General features: G+C 35.0%; 1 protein-coding gene across 1 annotated transcript in view; it reads right to left on the bottom strand.

Moving 5' to 3' along the window:
* Positions 1-2,472: 2,472 nt before the first annotated feature.
* LOC142335220 (uncharacterized) overlaps positions 2,473-20,536 on the bottom strand; it is a 32,259-nt gene continuing 14,195 nt past the window's right edge. The window contains exons 2-4 of the mRNA XM_075383658.1: positions 7,503-7,863; positions 6,711-7,003; positions 2,473-3,049 (exon numbers count right to left, since the gene is read on the bottom strand). Coding sequence (XP_075239773.1) covers positions 2,790-3,049; positions 6,711-7,003; positions 7,503-7,863 — 914 coding nt within the window. The 3' untranslated portion in view covers positions 2,473-2,789. The remainder of the gene's footprint in view (positions 3,050-6,710; positions 7,004-7,502; positions 7,864-20,536) is intronic.

Here is a 20,536-nt window from a genome sequence, read left to right as displayed (position 1 = left end):
TAAATAAATCAATTTATGGTTTGAAACAGGCTGCTAACAACTGGTACAAAGAATTGGCAAACTTCCTACTGAGACAGGGGTTCACCAGAAGCAGGAACGATCACAGCTTGTTTGCAAGATCAGAGGCAGAGGATCACACCTTCATCTTGGTCTGGGTTGACGACATCATAGTAGCATCAAGAAGTATGACAGTGGTCTCTGATGTCAAGAAGGCACTATAAGCAACCTTTCACATGGAAGACAGAGGGAGACTACACTGGTTTCTGGGTCTAAGAATCAGACGAGAAGAGGGCAAAGTCACAGTCGACCAAGAACGCTACATAGAAACAATGCTTGAGCGGTTTCAAATGGATCAATGCAAACCCTCAAGAACTCCAGCTGATTTGAATTTGAAACTTCAGACAGCACAGAACGGAGACGAAGAAGTGGACCAGAGGATCTACAGAAGCTTGGTTGGATCACTTCTGTATCTGGCCAAACAGACGAGGCCAGACATCATGTTCACAGTCAACATTCTGTCCAGACACATGAATGCACCTACCAATCAACACTGGATGTGCGGAAAACGACTTCTGCGATATCCTCAAGGTTCAAAAGGTTTAAAACTTACTTACACAAAAGAGGCTAGTTATGATTTAGTGGGGGAAAGTGATGCAGACTGGTCTGGAGACGTGAACGACAGAAAATCAACAACGGGCTATTACTTCAAGCTCAACGGACGTGGCGCAGCACTCAGCTGGGGTGTCAAGAAGCAGGCCACAGTTGCTCTTTCTTCATCAGAAGCAGAATATCAGGGCATGGCAGCAGCAGTTCAGGAAGCACTTTACCTGAAACAACTTCTAGAGGATTTTGGCATCCAACAGAAACGTCCAATAGCAATTGGAGAAGACAACCAAAGTTGTATCAGACTCTGCCAAAACCCAGTCATGCACAAAAGGAGCAAGCACATCGAAACAAAGTTTCACTTCATCCGGGACTAGACGGAGGATGGGACTATTTCAATTCATTACGTCCCTACAGACAAAATGGCAGCGGACATCTTCACAAAGTCCTTACCCGTTTCGAAAGTGGAAACATTCAGAGCAGTTTTGATGGGAACAGACTCTACGCAATCAGCTCAAGTCTGAGTGGGGGTGTTAGAATTTCGATCAAACTATAGTCTTAAACTTAGTGAGAATTAGAAAGAAAGTTTGACTTACCAGATTAGAAAGACAAGCAATTTGATTTTGATCAAAGAAATTATATAAATGAATCGTCAAGAAATGGTGCTGAGAATCAATATTCGGTTCAAATTGGTGAATCTAGATAACTATTATTAGAGTTAGATTAATTGATGTAAAATCTTCCCAGCATGTATTAAATGATGATGATATCTCCGGAAGTGTGAATGAATTCTCAGAAAAGTGCAAATGCATTCCATTTATGGTTCCCTTTGCGACTGATTTGCAGAAGCAAACCATATTGGGTAACCTTTGCGACCCCCACTATAAATCACGGTGCTAAGATTAGTTTTGTATCTTGACTTTTTCACACTGATAATGGGTATATATACAGCTGATTTTTGAGTCCTTTTTCATCCCCAAATTCAAATCACCATCTTGATCTTATAATCAGATCTCTCCTGTAAATCTCTAAATTCTACTGTAAAATATCATTTTGTTATTCTCTCATTTTTGAGAAATTAATTCTTTTACTTAGTTAAAAACGCTTTTTATTCCGCTTGCGAAAGTCCATAACCCAACATAAACTTTTGGGTTTCTCATGAAGTTTATGTTTAATCGTTTATTCTGTTAGATTATTTCATTGAACAAAGGAACAGTGGGAATATGATCATAGAGAAATTCTTCGTCGATTTCAAAGACACCCTACATTAATTCATTGTCTGACTTGAGTCGGTTCAGTCTGCGGCCCACGGGATGACCAAAGTCTGTTTGGTCTGGACCACCCTTTCCGCGACCCAGTTTTTTCTGGGCAGTCGTCTGGACCTGGGTATAGAGATATCATCGATTAGTGAAGAGGAAAATTTTGTAATAAATCTGATGAACACGTGGATATTAAGTAAGAAATATACCGAAAGTGTTCACAAATCAGTTCTATGTGCTGAATGTGCTGAATAAAAATATTCTCAGCACGTGTAAACGCATTTGTTACAAAATCTCCGCACATATTTCAGCACATTTCTTACAAAAAATTATTATTATATGTTCAACAAAATTATAACAAATATTTTAGCAACAGCATTGACCCGGAAAGATCAAAGTTATCAACGTGCAAAAGTAAATGCAATTCATAAAGTTCGTAATAAACATATGTATAAGCATAAAATGTGATCGTTACTGAAAAAGGAATTTAAGTTTCCACTTATTTTCGGGAGCGAATTAGGCATGTCTTCTCGGCTGTAATAAAACCCAAATCACTTAAAAACTGCCTAAAAATAGAGCCTTTTTCTTTATCAGAAAAAATGTCCTTCAAACGACCTTCGTTGTAACTTAATAAAGAGTTTTTTAAATAAAAATACATGCTGAATATTTGGAACAAATGAAAGAAAAGTGTTTATGGTGTATACGTTTTGGGTCGAGCACTTCATCCTTGCTTGTTCCGTCGTAATATATTTACTAGGACAATTTTGCAGAAAAACATGCATATGGTAGGGCAATAAAGCAAAACTTGTGTTCATGAATATAGCGTTAATAAGATCTTGTGCAAAAAGACGTGCAATTTTGTGCGATTTGGCCTCGACAAACAACAGATGCGCCCAAACTATCCACATAAGTAGAGTGCATTTTGGACTATTTGCACACGAGGGCCTCCTTGAGCGCTTTTCTGAACACTGGTCCACTGATGACATAGAAGATGAGGTTGATGGAGCTCTGCAGGACAAGTAGCCCATCCCCAATGTTATAAGCCCATAGGTAGCCATCTGCTACTCCGAAATGAAGGAAAGCAACAGCTGTGGCCTCCACTGCCAGGAATGACACAACCAACGCAATTGCCATTCGTCGAAATGCCGCCTCTAATCGTGCTCGACCGCTGGATACAGTTCCATCGACTAGAAAACATCAATTTTCAGTTTTTACGTTTCTTTGGCAATCAGAAATATTAATTTAAATTTGAGCTCTGTCACTCTTTTAAGAAATTTTGAGGAATTTGGCGAAGATTTGCGAAAATAAATATACGCTTTCATGAATTTTGTTGTGATTGATCATTTTTGTTTATTGGATTTGGTAAGGGCACGGGGTGTGTACGTAATGATCTGCTCACTGTTCAGCCAATTTTTTTCGAAAAATGAACGTACATGCGAGGCAGACTTTTCAGGCAAATTTTCACTTTTTAGGTACGCTTCGTAGAGAAATAGAGAATGTAAGTTTAAAACCTTTATAGAATTGTTTTGATTCAAATTTCTAATTTATCTGCATTCTGAAAAAGGCGGAAGACGTCAACATTTTGAAGGAAAGTTGAAAAGAAAAAAATCGGGGAATGGAAGATTGGGTGAAAATCCAATTAATCAGGGGTAAATCTTTTAATTTAAGTAAATCTCACTTTCATTACAACACAAATTTTGTCTGGTTTCCATGTTGAAAAAACCCCGTTAAACTATTAAAACAATGATTTCGAAAAATCAATACTTTCATTTTTAAGCAACAAAAACAAATTTTTAAAACCTATTTGTATTATTATCAAATGCTAAATTATCGTGTGTCTATAAAGTAATCTATGAACAATTTTCCCTGGAAAACCAAATTCTGATTTAGTTAAAATAACACCCATATTTAAAAAATGAGTTTCAAGGAAAAAGGAACGAGACTCTTTTTTCCAAAAGAAAAAAGAAAAAATATATTGAACCCTTTCTTTACAGTTATAACCGTTAACATTCAAAATAATTTGCACTAGTTCCCCAAGGATTTGTTTATTTATCGAATATTCCAGGGAGTGTTTAATTAAAAAAAACAGCAGCTTGATCAATATTATGAAAAACAAAGGGGCTCGGTAATGTGCATTCGCGCATAACTTTCCGACCCCGCTCATCCACAGTTTTTATTCAATTTTCTTCCAAAAGAGGAATAGATAGAAAACTTCCAAAATTTATATTTAGATCAAAAATACTTGATGCATGAATAAACAATGCTTTAAACACTAATCACTAAACGAATTAGAAAATGCAGTTCTAAAGGGCCGATAAATTGTGCCATTAAGAAGATCACCATTCAAGACAAACAACAAATCAAAAACAGAATAATACAATAACTGAGACCAAAACTCAGTGTATATAATAATTTAAAAAGTGACAATGTCAAATTAGCATTATATAAAATCAAAATTGAACAAATTAACTTGTAATTTTCAAAACATGATAAAGAACCTGCCCCTAATGAGAAAAGGTAAAAAGTAGACAAAAAAGAAAGAGAAAGTTAAAAAACGTTTTTGTTTGAAATAACAGAAAACTTTTAAGTCCTGAAAACCATTAGCTATCAACTGAAATTAGTATCAATTCGTTCCTATATAATATCAAAAGAAGCAATTGTCTCATCATCAGATTATGTCCTAAAACTAGTAAAAGGACATCAAAAATTTAAATTTAAATTTAAACAGCGAAAAAATCACTCAAACTTTTCAATCAGTGTAAAGCCATTAAAGTTATAGTCTATTAACAAAACTAAAATTACAAATATATCATTGGGCTGCTCTCAGTGACAACGGGATTTTTATTCAGTATGCTAAGGAGACAAGACGTCTATATTTAAACACATATATGGGCAAAAAACACTGAATCACAATTTTTGTGAAAGCTCGTAGAATCAAAGCAGTAAATTTTTATTGAAACCGCTAAAAAATATTTAAAATTCATTTCATCGAAGAAGATGCAACCTGCCCTAAATGATGATAAGTGATCATAACTGAACAAATAGTGATTTTAAGCAACAAGTTATCAGAAATCAGAATAAAACTAATAAGTCCAAACAAAAAACAAATAAATTCAAAGCCATGTAAACTATTAACAACGCTCTTACACCTTTAAAAAGGATAGTTTCCCTCCAAAGGAGGCTTGAAACCTGTCTTTATACAACAACATATATCGTTCGACTGCAAAAAGATTGTCCAATATAGACAATAGTAAAAAATTCAACTACATTCAACTCGAGAAAAAACGGTGCCGCAGCTTTTCATCACCTATTTACTAAAAAACATAGATATGTTCAAAATTAATTCGAACACCGTTATAATGACATGTTTTCAGTTATTAATGTAAAAATTTGACGAGACATTGAAGACAAATTTAAAAAAATTAAGGAATATAAACAAATGGGCAAAAATGAAAAACATGAGAACTCATAGACTCAAAGTCAAAAACTATTTCTGAAACGGTAAAACGCCTGGATGATAAATTTTAATTCACTAGAAAATGATGCCACCTGACTTCCGGAACTGAAACTTTGGTTGAAATATGATAAACTATGGCAAAATGTCAAAAATCAACTATTTTTTTTCAAACTATTATTTCTGAGAATCATAAAAGCCATAAGCTTCCAGCTAACATATTTATATGGATTAAATATTAGCTCCATAGGAGGCCAATGAACATGCTTTTAGCGAGTAGGTCTTACGACTACAAAATAACAAAGAAATCTTTTTCAAGCGAATAAAGTGTTGAAGCCATCAAAGCAATGAGCTTTTGACAGTAGACATATATATACAGATGAATATATATATATATATATATATATATATATATTAGATGAATAATAGCCCAATGAATATATATATATATATATATATATATATATATTGCACATTAAAAAGATTTGTCGCTAATTGCGCAGCAAAATGACACTGTTCTGGTGCTCTAGCGCTCCGATAATTATCCTTATACAAAAACTCTTAAAAAATATTTTAAAATAGAGGAAAAATGAACATACAAAACAAAAAAACACGATTCGACCAAAACTATTCCCATTATTGCCGTTGTCCTTTGATTAGAGCTTTCAAATGTTAGTAAAACAAACAATTAAATGGAAAAGGTCAATATGTTAAAATTATTTGTTGAATTTTTGATAATTTTTGAGTTAAATTGGAAAAACCGCAAATCTTTAAATCCGCTACATTCTCATTATGAGTAATTGTAACACTAACCCTTTTAGGACTTTATTAAAAATGTTTCAGTTGCTTTTAAATCTACCCTTTTGCCTAATTTAAACAAAATTGGCTATAGAAAAGTCTTTTTGGAAAATTTATCCGAATTGTTACCGAAAATTTTAGATCCAATTGTTCTGCAACTTTATTCTGTCTTTAAAATTAACTTTTTCTCAACAATTTAAACTTTTTTAACAATCGTAGTATTTTTTATAGCGAAAGTTACCACAAAGGAGCAAAAAATAAAAATTAGTTTCCTCATTTCCCAAACTGGCTTTTAGATAACAATGTCAATCGTCATTCTTTTCGAATTAACTGCTGTCCTTTAATTAGTGTCAAAAACAAACACTTATTTCCTATAGACAATCAAAGTCATCATACATTTAAAAAAATTACAAATTTCACTTTCAGCGGAAAAAATAAGATGAAAGTTGTGATTTCTGAACTGTGTTTATAAGATGACCGTCATTTTTTCATTGGCTTCAATCATGAACATCAGGGTGGAAAATGTTTTTGTTCCTTTTTGCTTTTCGCTGAATTTGGCTCATTTTATGGTTAGAGGAGCAGTAAGAACAACTTACATTTGGCATGAGACGCATGCATCTTGTACATGAAAGCGGCGGACAGAATCAAGATTCCAAATCCGGGTAAACCAAACAGGGAGGCGTAGAGATGTGTCCGGATGTAGGTGTCCATGGCCCGTTCTGAGATCTTGCCGGAGTATAGCAGACAATTACCCGAGATATTTCTGAAGAAGTACATTAGGGGCCATTCTGTCATCCACGTGAAAAGGGTGAAGAATATACTGAGGGCCCAGATGTGTTTGCGACCCCAACTTTTGTGGTAGAAGGACGGAAACCCCACAGACAGGTACCTACAAGACAAAAAAATATGAACTTTGGGACTTGAATGAAATTTATGACCGGTATTTTATCCAAAAACTGATTTTGTCTGGAGAAATTATGGATGCAGAGTTTAGTTAGACAATGCCTTCCAATTGGACATTTGCTTCACTACCAGGAAATTGCGCTTCTTTTTCAATTAATAAACTCAATTAGACAAATAATATCCGTTTTTCTGACTCTAATTGCAAAAAAAAGGATAATTGTTCTGCTCTTGTGAACAAATACCGGATAGAGGAGGAACCCGAAAATATCCCAGTCAGAATTCTGGTGCAAAAAAAAACTTTTTCCCCCAAAGTACCTGCAATTTTATAGGTGAACTTTTTGATTGAGGCGAATAACTCTTTTCATCTCATTCCTTTCATATCGGCCATTTCGCGATAGATAGATCGGAAACGGGAACCCGCAGGTCATCAGAGCAAAAATGCATCAATATTGAGCCAAACAGCTGATTGAAGAACTTGTTCTCACCTGTCTAGACAAACAATAACAACGTGCCAATTGGCAGTGTTATTTCCCAACCAATCAATAGCTTTAAACACCCTGCACGAGATTCCGTACGAATCCAGTACAAATATGTCCACTTTCAACATTCCTTTCAACACCATCTCAAATATAGCGTCACCCAAAATTGCAATGAAGTCCCACACTGCCAGGAGTTGAACAGCCAGACCAGAGGCGCTACTGTTCCCGTCCAGTTTCCAAACTGTGCGGATGATGAGAATGTTGCAGATCATTCCGACAACACCCAGAGGGCCGAACACATATTGCAGCCAATCAAGATCCAACGCCTCATTTGTGCTGTTGCTTTGTTCAACCAAGTCTTCGTAGTCTATTGACGACACGCTAACGTTGTTCATTTTAATATTGCTGTTCACTTTTTAAACAAAAATTAGTTTCTTATATTTTTTAAAAAGCTGTTTTTCAAACGAAATTGGAGCAAAAAATGGTTTTTTGAATGACTCGGTGTTGGAAGTAATTGTGGGAACCTTGTGAGATAATTAACAAGGCAAAATCTAGGATAAAAGAGTGAACAAAATCTCAAGTGTTTGCTTTCAAGAATAATCGAGATTTGATAATGGCATCACGCTAAGTGGATGCTTTGACAGAATTTGCACCTTAGCAATTTCTGGGATATAAAAATCGACCATTCCTTTTAATAATCCAGTGAGAACTAATTATATTAGAGTCAAAACCTCTCTTAAGTCCAAAAAGTGAGAGCTTCTGAAAGTTCTTGGCGTTCTGCATTAAGCATTGCAACTTGTAGATTTTTATGTAGAAATTGAGATTTAATTTGGGTCACGTATCAATTAACATCGAAGACAACAGTTCGGTTTTGTGAGGGGGGGGGGGGGGGGGGGGGGGGGGGGTTGGAAAAATGAAAAAGAGAAAACCGAAACACTAACATCAATGCAGATAGAATTTTAAGATTATTTAAGCCACTTTGTGATCAAAGAAAATTTACGGACGGTTGATTAGAAAATGTCGATTTGAAATTTTTGATTTGAAATTTTTGATTAATCTCTTTTTATAATTTTTGCAACGCGTCAAGGTTTTTTAATCAAAACCATTTATTACTAGATCAACTTTAATGCCCAAGGCGCGGGGGGTCTATGTGTTCTTAATTTCACCAACGAGCATCAGAATGAACGCAGATCATAAAAATGGCGGGTCAACTAATTTTGATCCAGCTAAAGTCTGATAAAACTCAACTCGAACTAGATATTGTCCGATCATGAATAAACCATCACTCGACAATGAGTCTGTATGACAAGAGATTGAAAACTTGTGAAGCAAAAAATAATTCCATAATAATCTGTCCAGCTTTTAACCAAGCTAAGTGCACACAGCATAAGGTAATAGCAACCGGATATTTTTTGTCCGTCCCAAACACCACCCCCGTCTGGCGTTTCAAATTAACATTCCCCTATTAAGCTTTATTAAGTTTGAAAAGTTGGATGGTAGGGGTTTGGCAAGTGTCAGGATGTTACAAAAGAAAATACAAAATAGCTCAAGAATTTTTCAGATCTTCTAGCGCTATTGGTTTGTACTTTACCATCCTGGACAACGAAGCGCATCCCGGCAAATTTAAGAAACACAGAAATCTTACATTGATTTTTAGGTTAGTTGGTCTTTATTGTACTGTTAGACCATTGAAACACCTCAACTCAGACTTTGGGCATCATGTTATAGAATCTTGAAATAGCACTTGAGGGATTTGTTCTGTCTCACTCCCCAGTGTCACCTATGTACACTGTTGCAAATTGTGAACTACTTCTTACTGCATGGCCCATTACTACCCTAGTGATTCAGAAAGTTTTATTGTGTAAGTTCTGATAAGATGGTCACAAAAAATTAATACAGCAAGATATTATGAGAACTTACACGGTAGAAATTCCATTTTACGGAATTTTCATGCGTAAGTAAGATAAATATCTATTGGCAACTTATCATATGCAGACGATCCCCAATCTACTATGCGTAACTGCATTCGTGCCCCCAAAATGTCTACTCTGTACGTTGTATTTCTTCTTCAGAGAAATAAAAAACCTCCAAAACTTGCGTTGTCTTCAGCAAAACTAACACGTTATATTTTCCAAACTTCTGTTCTAGTAGAAAAATAGCACGCCAACAATCAACTGGAGACATTAAGGGCAATCACAATTTATCTATCACAATTAGGCACTTGGTTGTTTGCAGCCCGCATTCCAGCTCTGGGGATACCCTGCTCTCAAATATCGACTTTCATTCTGCTCTTAAATATCGACTGAGTGTCTGTCAGATTGTACCCTGACAAGAAAGATGTCCATTTTGCATTCCATTAATTTTTAACATTGTACTATAGAAATGAAACGCGATCATGCTGTGTAGTTATGTCTCATTCCCCAGTGAGACAGATATCCGGGTGATATGGTCACCTGTCATTTTTGTATACAATATTGGTTATAGAGAAGAAAGTTGTGTCATCTCGCTTGGTGGCTAATTGGTCACACAACTATGTGCAGAGAGATTTACTAATTGACAACACCACCAGACAGGGCGCAAAAATCTTGCAGGTACATCAGTCAACAGTTTTGTATGATATCGTCACTTCTTTTGCGTGATAGAGCTTTACCAAAAACAAGATGGAGTTTGGTTTTGCCCCGACGGCTGCTGAGGCCAGGAAGTACAAACAGTAGGCTTGGAAACATGCGAGTTGAGTTACTATTTCTTGTTTTGGCTTTCGAGTAATATGAATAATTTTTTGGGACAGTTCGTGAAAATCCCATACAGATTACTGTTCTAGCCTATGGCAGAAGATAGCAGCCTAGTGAGTTATTTACAGCGCTCAGTACTACATCAGTCAGTATCATTTATAACACAACAATGCGCAATTAGGCAATCACGCTCATTACATAAGATGCGAGATTATAAACACTCATTATAAGCAAAAAAAAAAACCGTTTATCGCACTCGATAAGAGTGTAGTATTCCTTTTAAGAAGTGTCATCCAATGAGATGGGACAATCAATAATAAGGAGTTTCCTGATTTCTTAACAAATAAGCGAGGAGTTAGATTATTTTTCTCTTGGTAGGCAAACTCACCTGCAAATCCCTGATGAAATATTTTGGGGGAAAAGACAAATGGTTTAAAACTCTATTTTATCGAAATGAGCAAAAATAATTTTTTGTTGCTTCCAATCAAATTTTTATTAAAAAACATTGGTCCGTTGCGAACAACAATTTCAATAGTTTGGTTCTTCTATTATTATTTTATGAAATCTGATAATATGTAGGTATGAGATAAACAGAAGATCTTTTAAGAATTTATGAAACAAGTTCTTTACATTCAAACAACTCCTATCTACAAAAGTTTTCCCAGAGAACCTTATTCTCCAAATACTCTGCTAATAAAAGCCAACAATTAAGCTGAACATGATCATTGTTCTCTCTCGAGAAGTCACAAGCTCGTTTTTTTCAAATTTTTGCACTTGTTTCCAATTTCATTACAAACTAATTATATTAGAAAACAGTTTGTCATATATACTTGGGTGTCTTGAGTAGCATAATTTGCTTACAACGCATGAATTATTAAGGAAAAGCCATCTTTTTCAGTTTATTTTGTAAGACCACATAACAAAGGAATTTTTATCATGTAAGATCTCTCTGAAAATTTTCTTCGTATAAGAGTTGATGACATGTCACAAGATCTTAATCAGGCGACGCATTATCTGTTAAACACTTGAGGGGGAGTAAATTTGCGTGGACCTTTGAGCTTGGTGGAACAGAACAGCAGATTATACTAATGACTGCAGCGTACGTGTGGGTTGCGCTAATTTGATGCCGCGGTGATATGAAACTAATTGAATCGCAAGCTTAATTTCTGAAAGTTATACTAAATTCAACAAGAACTTGAAAAGACGCTCGTAAAGTAAAAATACAAAGCAGCATTTTTGGCAAACATCTAGTTTGTCACTATACAAAAGACAAACGTCAAATTTCAGGCAGAGATAAGAAGAAACACTGATAAGAAATTTTCAAGCCTGAAAATTTTTTCAGGTTAACTCAATGAAAAAATTGTAAAACTTGTAAAACTGGATAGGGACGACCATAATGTGACACCTGGCGCAACTGAAAGCAATTTGAGCCAATTTCAATTAATTGGAAATCTGAAAAATTCAAAAGTGGTTTCAGATAATGATGGTGAATCGCCTTTAACCTGTGGGCAGCAAAAATTGCAAAAATGTTCAAAAAAAAGTGACAAAAAGCAATGACTGCCCCATTTCTGCAGTACAACACAAACAGTTTCATGTTAACTTATTCAACTCAGAATGTGGTAATATTAGTAGCTTACTGAATTTAGAAATGAAACAAAAACAGAATGGCTAGTTTTGAAATTCTTGAACCACTAACCGAACCCCAAGCGAGCAGACAAGAGTTTTAAATACATGAAAACTGTACATCATGGGAGCATCTGCTTTTAGCCTTTTCACATTCCTTTTTAGCCTTTTTTAAAAGGAACGCATTTGTTTTTGAATTTTTCATGAAGCATTCCAAAGAACAATAACTAAACAATTGTTTTCTGAAACTTTCCTCTTCTTGTTCTTCCGGAACTAAAATTTGACCTTCTTTCGAATTATTTTTCCGTTCATTTTCCATTGCATGGGATTCTTGTTAGTGAAACTAAAACATAACTATTTATAGAAATGGAAAATTAGTGCATTCAAAACAGTTCACACATGCAATTCTAGCATCAAGGATCATCGTTCTTGACAATCTTCAAGATGATAAACTCAAAGAAATAAGATTACAGGCCAACCATAAATATAAGGAACCAATATATGACTCCACTGAACAACTATTAGAACAAGAGTGACAGACACCAATCGATCCCTTTACATTTCAGTGGAAATTAGAATGTCAACAAATTTGAAAATAAGAATCTTTTGTGGAGAATTATCCTGGTGCGCTTGCGACCAAAAAGGCGTATCACTATTTTAAAGAAGGTAGAAATACCTTCAATCAAAGTTTTCCACACAAGATAATCAGTCGGAGAACAAAAAAATTTTGAGATACTGTAATGATTTTCATACACCGCAGGAACAATGTTTCACCAATAATTTTTTCCCTAAAAAGAACTAAAGCAAAACCGTGAGCACTTCTGCAGTGTCTTAAAATAGATCTTGGTTTTCAAAATTTTAGGAGGATGTAATCCGAAAAATTTCATTTCAAATTTGTTGGACGACGAAATATAAAGAGGATTGCTAAGAGATACAGTTGAAGCTTACAAAACCCACAGTATTGTACGCAAAAATCTGGAAAGGAGACATTAAAATCATTGACAGGAAATGGAATCAATGTGGTCTTCAGTATCACTTTGCAAAGGTATGCAGCCAAAGTTTGACTCAAATGAGAACCAATTCGTATATCCAATGAATTTATAATCTTGAAGGAAACTGAACCCAAATCGACACACGCATTGATTATATCAAAAAATACATTGAATAGCATTAGTGTAATTACAATTAATCAGAATGTACCAATATAGCAATTGATTCTCATCAGACAGACAAAGAAATTGCTCGCAAAAACAAATTGGTCATAGTAAACAATAGAAATTTACTCTTGCTAGACTCCAGAAAAGCTTGTGCAATCTGTTATTTATCATTAGACGAAGAAACAATGTAAAATTTTCCAGTAGGTAAGTGTGATCAGAAAAGAAGCTTCACGAATTAGGAAGTTTCGCAAATGAAAAGGCCAAAACAAATGGAACACTGAAAAGTTCTGTCAGGCACACCGAATCGAAGATAAAAATTGCTAAATTATTGCTATTGCTGACGGAATAAAATCTGTTTTTGGAGGAGATTGTTTTTTGCCAGCTTAGGCATTCGTATCATGCAACAGCTTCTCTCATTAAGCAACGATAATGTCGTCGCAAATCAATATCTGATTAGAAGTGAAATGGCAAAACAATTCGAACCGCTAATAATCAGAATCTAAGATTCAGTTTAATCGAATTTTTAAGGAAAACCATGAGCTTTTCTGCAGTGTCTTAATAGAAACCTGCAATTTCAAAATTTTAGGTGGACATAATTTGAAACCTTTTTGTTTCAGTGTTGCTGGAAAATAACGTAGAGAAAAATGCTAAGAGATACCGCTGAACGTTTAAAAACCCTAAGTATTGTAACAAATCTGAAATCGGATTTTGAATAAACAACAGGAAATCAATCGGACAGCATAAACGCAATTTAATTTAAAGCCAGATTTTGCGGAGTTAAAGCCCATTAAGAATATAGACTTGAATTGGTTACAATAATGGGGCAGAAAGTAAGAGTAGAAGTTGTGGCCTGAAAAGATCCGCTTATCATGAACACATATATGCAGCAATGTGGAGGAAATGAAACCATTGTGATCATCGATATCAATATGCAAAGGTATGTCGGAAAAGTTGACTCAAATGAGAACTAATTCGTATATCCAACGAGTATATAATCTTGAAAAAAAGCTGAGCCCAAATTGATACTTGTATTGATTATATCAAAAAATACATTGAATAGCACTCGTGTAATTACAGTTGATCAGAATGTACCAATATAGTAACTGTTTCACATCAGATAGACAAGGACGTTGCACCCGAAAACTTATTTTGTTTTTAGGAAACAAAAATGTTTACTCTTGCTAGACTCGAGAAATGCTTGAGCAGTAATTTACTTATCATTAGACAAAGAAACGGGGATATTTCCAGCAGGTAAATGATCAGAAAAGAAGCATCACGATTTAACAAGTTTCGCAAATGGAAAAGACAATACAATGGGAACACTAAAAAAATCCGCTCCTGGAACACTAAATAGTCCGGAAAGCACGCCGATTCGGAGATAAAAAGCTGTTGGTATTAGCTGATGGAGTAGAATCTCTTGTTGGAAAAAAATTGTTTTTTGCCAACTTAGGCATTCGTATCATGCAATAGCTTCTCTCAATAAACGACAATAGTGCCGTCCCAAATCAATACCTGATTAAAAATAAAACTGGAAACGAATTCCAGCAGCCAATAATCAGAATTTCAAAATCAATACAGCTTTATCGAAACTTTAAGGAGAAAACAGAGCTCACCGCAAAAAATTAAAATTTTCTAATTAATTTACAGAAAAAACCCAAAATTATATTGGGAAAATTTTTGAAAGAAGGCTATCTAGAAAAACTCAACAAAATTTGACAAAAAATTCTTTTCACCAATTGTGATAGTTGCAAAAAATTTATTCAATTAAACTTACTCTACTTTCGAAGAGTTTGGTTGATGAGATTCTAATGTTAAATAAGGCGTAAAATCACAATTACAGTAAACTAGTTACAAAAATAGGCTCAGGGAATTCTGATGTTGAAAACCTTGGTATCAATGTAGGAAAGTGTCCTTTCGCAAATAAAAAAATTGAACGATTAGGACGTTAATTCACACAAACAGATATCAAACCATTGACTTACAAAAAAAGATGCAATTCTGTAGCTAAAATTCAGCTGAAAATCGAGATCTTTTCATGGTTCTGCTCATCACATTGAAAAATAAATCTTCAATTTATCTCAAATTTGCCATCCGATTTGACCACTTCTTTTAAGAAAATGCACAAAATTTAATTGGACAGAGGGACACATAATCAAGAAAAAAGCCGTGGATAGCTCACGCTACTGAAGTTAATAGTTTTAACTCTCATCTTGTTACACGTGTTAAGTGTGACCTTTCTAGGCAAGAATTAGGTGCTGCATTACAACAGCTTAGACACAAAAGATATTGTGCAAAAGCGTTCGCGTGAGGGTTTCTAAATAATGTCGAAGAGAAGTAATTAGATCTATCGGGGTATTATGGTCAATTGAACAATTCAGGTACTTCTTTTACGGTTCACCGTTTGAAGTAACCACAGATCACAAAGCCCTTCTATCAAATTTGATGAAATCTTTGATCTAACAAATCGTAAGGCAGTAAGATAACTGACTGGACAGATAGACTACTGTCCTTTGATTGTACTATTTATTGACCAGCTGCCAGGCCCAAAATGGATTTAGAACATCTTTTTCGCAAACTTCAAAAAACGCCAAAAAAACTCGACCTATGATGACGAATCTTTATTGTCTAAAGTGGAGTCTGTCAAAGAAAGCGCGAGATTTTTTAAATGCACCTAATCCTAAACCTAAGCCTTTCTTTCCGTCTACAAAATGGGGACCTTTAAAATTTACGTAAAGTGACGCAAATCCGTTTTTAAATTGGCGGATCATCTTATAGCGAAAAGAAAAGAAAGTTTTTTTCCCAGCATGATTAGATCGTTTTTCTAAGTTCTCATCAGCTGAAGTATCAATAGAGCGAAAGCGAAAAATATACACAAGTTTGTCGAACAATAAATTGTTTTGCAGGTCGTTTTGTACAGAATTAGATCAAATGAGGCACGATGACAAATCGTGCAGCAAATAAATGGTTTCTGCAAGCAAAAAAGCATAGAGCTAATCGTGGCGTCATTTCTCAACCAGAGAGCGATTAGGAAAGTTGAACGGTTTTTTTAAACAGTAAAGCGTTGGTTAGCAGGCACAAAAGAAGCAGATCAAAAGAACGTTAATATCAAAGATTCAATAATTTCTATAAAATATTGACTCAGGAGATCTTTAGTCACAAAACGATTAATATTTGTTTTTCTCATTTTTCAACCTACTTGGTCGTAAACTTAATACCGATCTGGGCAACCTAAGCATATAAATTTTTATTATGAGCAGATTTTAAATAACTATTTCGTTCTTGAAACAGGTAGATGAGATAACCTTATCCCAAGTGACGAGTGCAAAAAAATTTAACAAAGCCACACATAGTGGAAAGTTCACAGGAGCTCGGCCGCTCGGGACGCCATCAGGAGATGGGATAATGATCCGCAGAGAAATTTCTGGGTAACTTCTTACTCAGAATTGGTTCGGCAGTACTGTAAACTGAAAAATCAGCTGACCTCAAGCTAGTCAAAATGAAAATCAAAAATACGGGTTAACGGAGAGTTTCTACGGACTATATGAAATCTTAGCCCCAGGATCTTCAGCAATAAAGACCGACGAATAAACTTCACGCATTCAGTTCTTTCTGATTCGCAACACCGAAATTCTGAAGTTCCATACTAAACAGGAGATAAATACGGACCTTGTGAATTATGCCAAACCAAGAAAAGTACCTACAACATATGTATTGCAATTAGACGTCAATCAAATGATTTCTAATATAAATTAAACATCAATACTTATGCTTTCAAAACGACTAATGGCCTCAAATTTAACAAATAATCAGTAAAATCGGTAAAATGACAGCTTGATAAGGGATGGCTTTTTTAATTTTAAAAGAAACCATGGATAGCTCACGCTACTGAAGTTAAGAATTTTAACTCTCATCTTGTTACAAGTGTTAAATGTAACCTTTCTTGGCAAGGGTTGGGTGCTGCATTAGAACAGCTTCGACATGAATGATATTGAGCAAAATCATTCCCGTGGAAGTTTCTAAATAATGTCGAAGGGAAGTAATTAGATCTTTTGGGATATTATGTTCAATTGACCACCTCAGGTATTTTCTACTGCTCACCGTTTCAAGTAACCACAGATCGCAAAGTCAGAATTTGATCAATTTCTATCAAATTTGATGAGATCTTTGATCTAACAAACCGTAAGACAGTATGATAATTGTCTGGACAGATACAATACTGTCCTTTGATTGTACTATTGACCATTTGCCAGGTTCAAAAATGGATTTAGACTATCTTTTTCTCAAATTTTAATAAAACGCCAAGTAAATTCGACCTATGATGATGAATCTTTAGTGTTTAAAGTGGAGTCTCTCAAAGAAAGTGCGAGATTTTTTGAATGCGCCTAATCCAAAAACTAAGCTTTTCTTTTCGTCTAAATAATGGGAACCTTAAAAATTTACGTAAAGTGGCCAACGAAGAAGTCCTTATTTAAATTGGCTGATTGTCTGATAACAAAAATATAAGAAAATTTTTTCCCAGCAAGAATAGTTCGTTTTTCTAAGTTCTCATCAGCTAAAGTATCAATAGAGCGAATGCGAATAACATACACATGTTTGTCGAAAAATACATAGTTTTGCAGGTCATTTTGTGCAGAATTAGATCAAATGAGGCTCGATGAGAAATCGTGCAGCAAATAAATGTCTTCTGCAAGCAAAAAAGCATAGAGCTAACTGTGGCGTCATTTTTCAACCAGAGAGCGATTAGAAAACTTGAACGGTTTATTCAAACAGTAAAGTGGTGGTTAGCAGGCACAAAAGAAGGTTAAAATAAAAGATTCAATAATTTCTACGAAATAATGACTCAGGAGATATTTAGTCACAAAACGATTAATATTTGTTTTTCTCATTTTTCAACCTACTTGCTCGTAAACTTAATACCGATCTGGGCAACCTAAGCATATAAATTTTTATTATGAGCAGATTTTAAATAACTATTTCGTTCTTGAAACAGGTAGATGAGATAACCTTATCCCAAGTGACGAGTGCAAAAAAATTTAACAAAGCCACACATAGTGGAAAGTTCACAGGAGCTCGTCCGCTCGGGACGCTATTAGGAGATAGGATAATGATCCGCAGAGAAATTTTTGGGTAACTTCTTACTCAGAATTGGCTCGGCAGTACTGTAAACTGAAAAATCAGCTGACCTCAAGCTAGTCAAAATGAAAATCAAAAATACGAGGTAACGGAAAGTTTCTACGGACTATATGAAATCTTAGCCCCAGGATCTTCAGCAATAAAGACTGACGAATACACTTCACGCATTCAGTTCTTCTTGATTCGCAACACCGAAATTCTGAAGTTCCATACTAAACAGGAGGTAAATACGGACCTTGTGAATTATGCCAAACAAAAAAAAGTACCTACAACATATATTTTGCAATTAGACGTCAATCAAATGATTTCTAATATAAATTAAACATCAATACTTATGCACTCAAAAATAATAATGGCCTCAAACTTAACAAATAATCAGTAAAATCGGTAAAATGACAGCTTGATAAGGGATGACTTTTTCAATTTTAAAAGAAACCATGGATAGCTCACGCTACTGAAGTTAAGAGTTTTAACACTCATCTTGTTACACGTGTTAAATGTAATCTTTCTTGGCAAGGTTGGGTGCTGCATTAGAACAGCTTTGACACGAATGATATTGAGCAAAATCAGTCCCGTGAAGGTTTCTAAATAATGTCGAAGGGAAGTAATTAGATCTTTTGGGATATTATGTTCAATTGACCACCTCAGGTATTTTCTACTGCTCACCGTTTCAAGTAACCACAGATCGCAAAGTCAGAATTTGATCAAATTCTATCAAATTTGATGAGATCTTTGATCTAACAAACCGTAAGACAGTATGATAACTGTCTGGACAGATAGACTACTGTCCTTTGATTGTACTATTGACCATTTGCCAGGTTCAAAAATGGATTTAGACTATCTTTTTCGCAAATTTTAATAAAACGCCAAGTAAATTCGACCTATGATGATGAATCTTTAGTGTTTAAAGTGGAGTCTGTCAAAGAAAGTGCGAGATTTTTTGAATGCGCCTAATCCAAAACCTAAGCTTTTCTTTTCGTCTAAATAATGGGAACCTTAAAAATTTACGTAAAGTGGCCAACGAAGAAGTTCTTATTTAAATTGGCTGATTGTCTGATAACAAAAATATAAGAAAATTTTTTCCCAGCATGAATAGATCGTTTTTCTAAGTTCTCATCAGCTTAAGTATCAATAGAGCGAACGCGAATAACATACACAAGTTTGTCGAAAAATACATAGTTTTGCAGGTCGTTTTGTGCAGAATTAGATCAAATGAGGCTCGATGACAAATCTTGCAGCAAATAAATGGTTTCTGCAAGCAAAAAAGCATAGAGCTAACTGTGGCGTCATTTTTCAACCAGAGAGCGATTAGAAAAGTTGAACGGTTTATTCAAACAGTAAAGTGTTGGTTAGCAGGCACAAAAGAAGGTTAAAATAAAAGATTCAATAATTTCTACGAAATAATGACTCAGGAGATATTTAGTCACAAAACGATTAATATTTGTTTTTCTCATTTTTCAGCCTACTTGGTCGTAAACTTAATACCGATCTGGGCAACCTAAGCATATAAATTTTTATTATGAGCAGATTTTAAATAACTATTTCGTTCTTGAAACAGGTAGATGAGATAACCTTATCCCAAGTGACAAGTGCAAAAGAATTTAACAAAGCCAGATATAGTGGAAAGTTCACAGGAGCTCGGCCGCTCGGGACGCTATTAGGAGATGAGATAATGATCCGCAGAGAAATTTCTGGTTAACTTCTTACTCAGAATTGGTTCGGCAGTACTGTAAACTGAAAAATCAGCTGACCTCAAGCTAGTCAAAATGAAAATCAAAAATACGAGGTAACGGAGAGTTTCTACGGACTATATGAAATCTTAGCCCCAGGATCTTCAGCAATAAAGACCGACGAATACACTTCACAAATTCAGTTCTTTCTGATTCGCAGCACCGAAATTCTGAAGTTCCATACTAAACAGGAGATAAATACGGACCTTGTGAATCATGCCAAACCAAGAAAAGTACCTACAACATATGTATTGCAATTAGACGTCAATCAAATGATTTCTTTTATAAATTAAACATCAATACTTATGCACTCAAAAAGAATAATGGCCTCAAACTTAACAAAAAATCAGTAAAATCGGTAAAATGACAGCTTGATAAGTGATGACTTTTTCAATTTTAAAAGAAACCAAGGATAGCTCACGCTACTGAAGTTAAGAATTTCACACTCATCTTGTTACACGTGTTAAATGTAACCTTTCTTGGCAAGGTTGGGTGCTGCATTACAACAGATTTGACACGAATGATATTCAGCAAAATCAGTCCCGTGGAGGTTTCTAAATAATGTCGAAGGGAAGTAATTAGATCTTTTGGGATATTATGTTCAATTGACCACAGGTATTTTCTAATGCTCACCGTTTCAAGTAACCACAGATCGCAAAGTCAGA

Source organism: Convolutriloba macropyga, chromosome 1 (assembly GCF_964194025.1).
Source record: "Convolutriloba macropyga chromosome 1, txConMacr16.3, whole genome shotgun sequence".
Lineage (NCBI taxonomy): Eukaryota > Metazoa > Xenacoelomorpha > Acoela > Convolutidae > Convolutriloba > Convolutriloba macropyga.
This window is presented reverse-complemented; position numbering and strand designations above follow the sequence as displayed.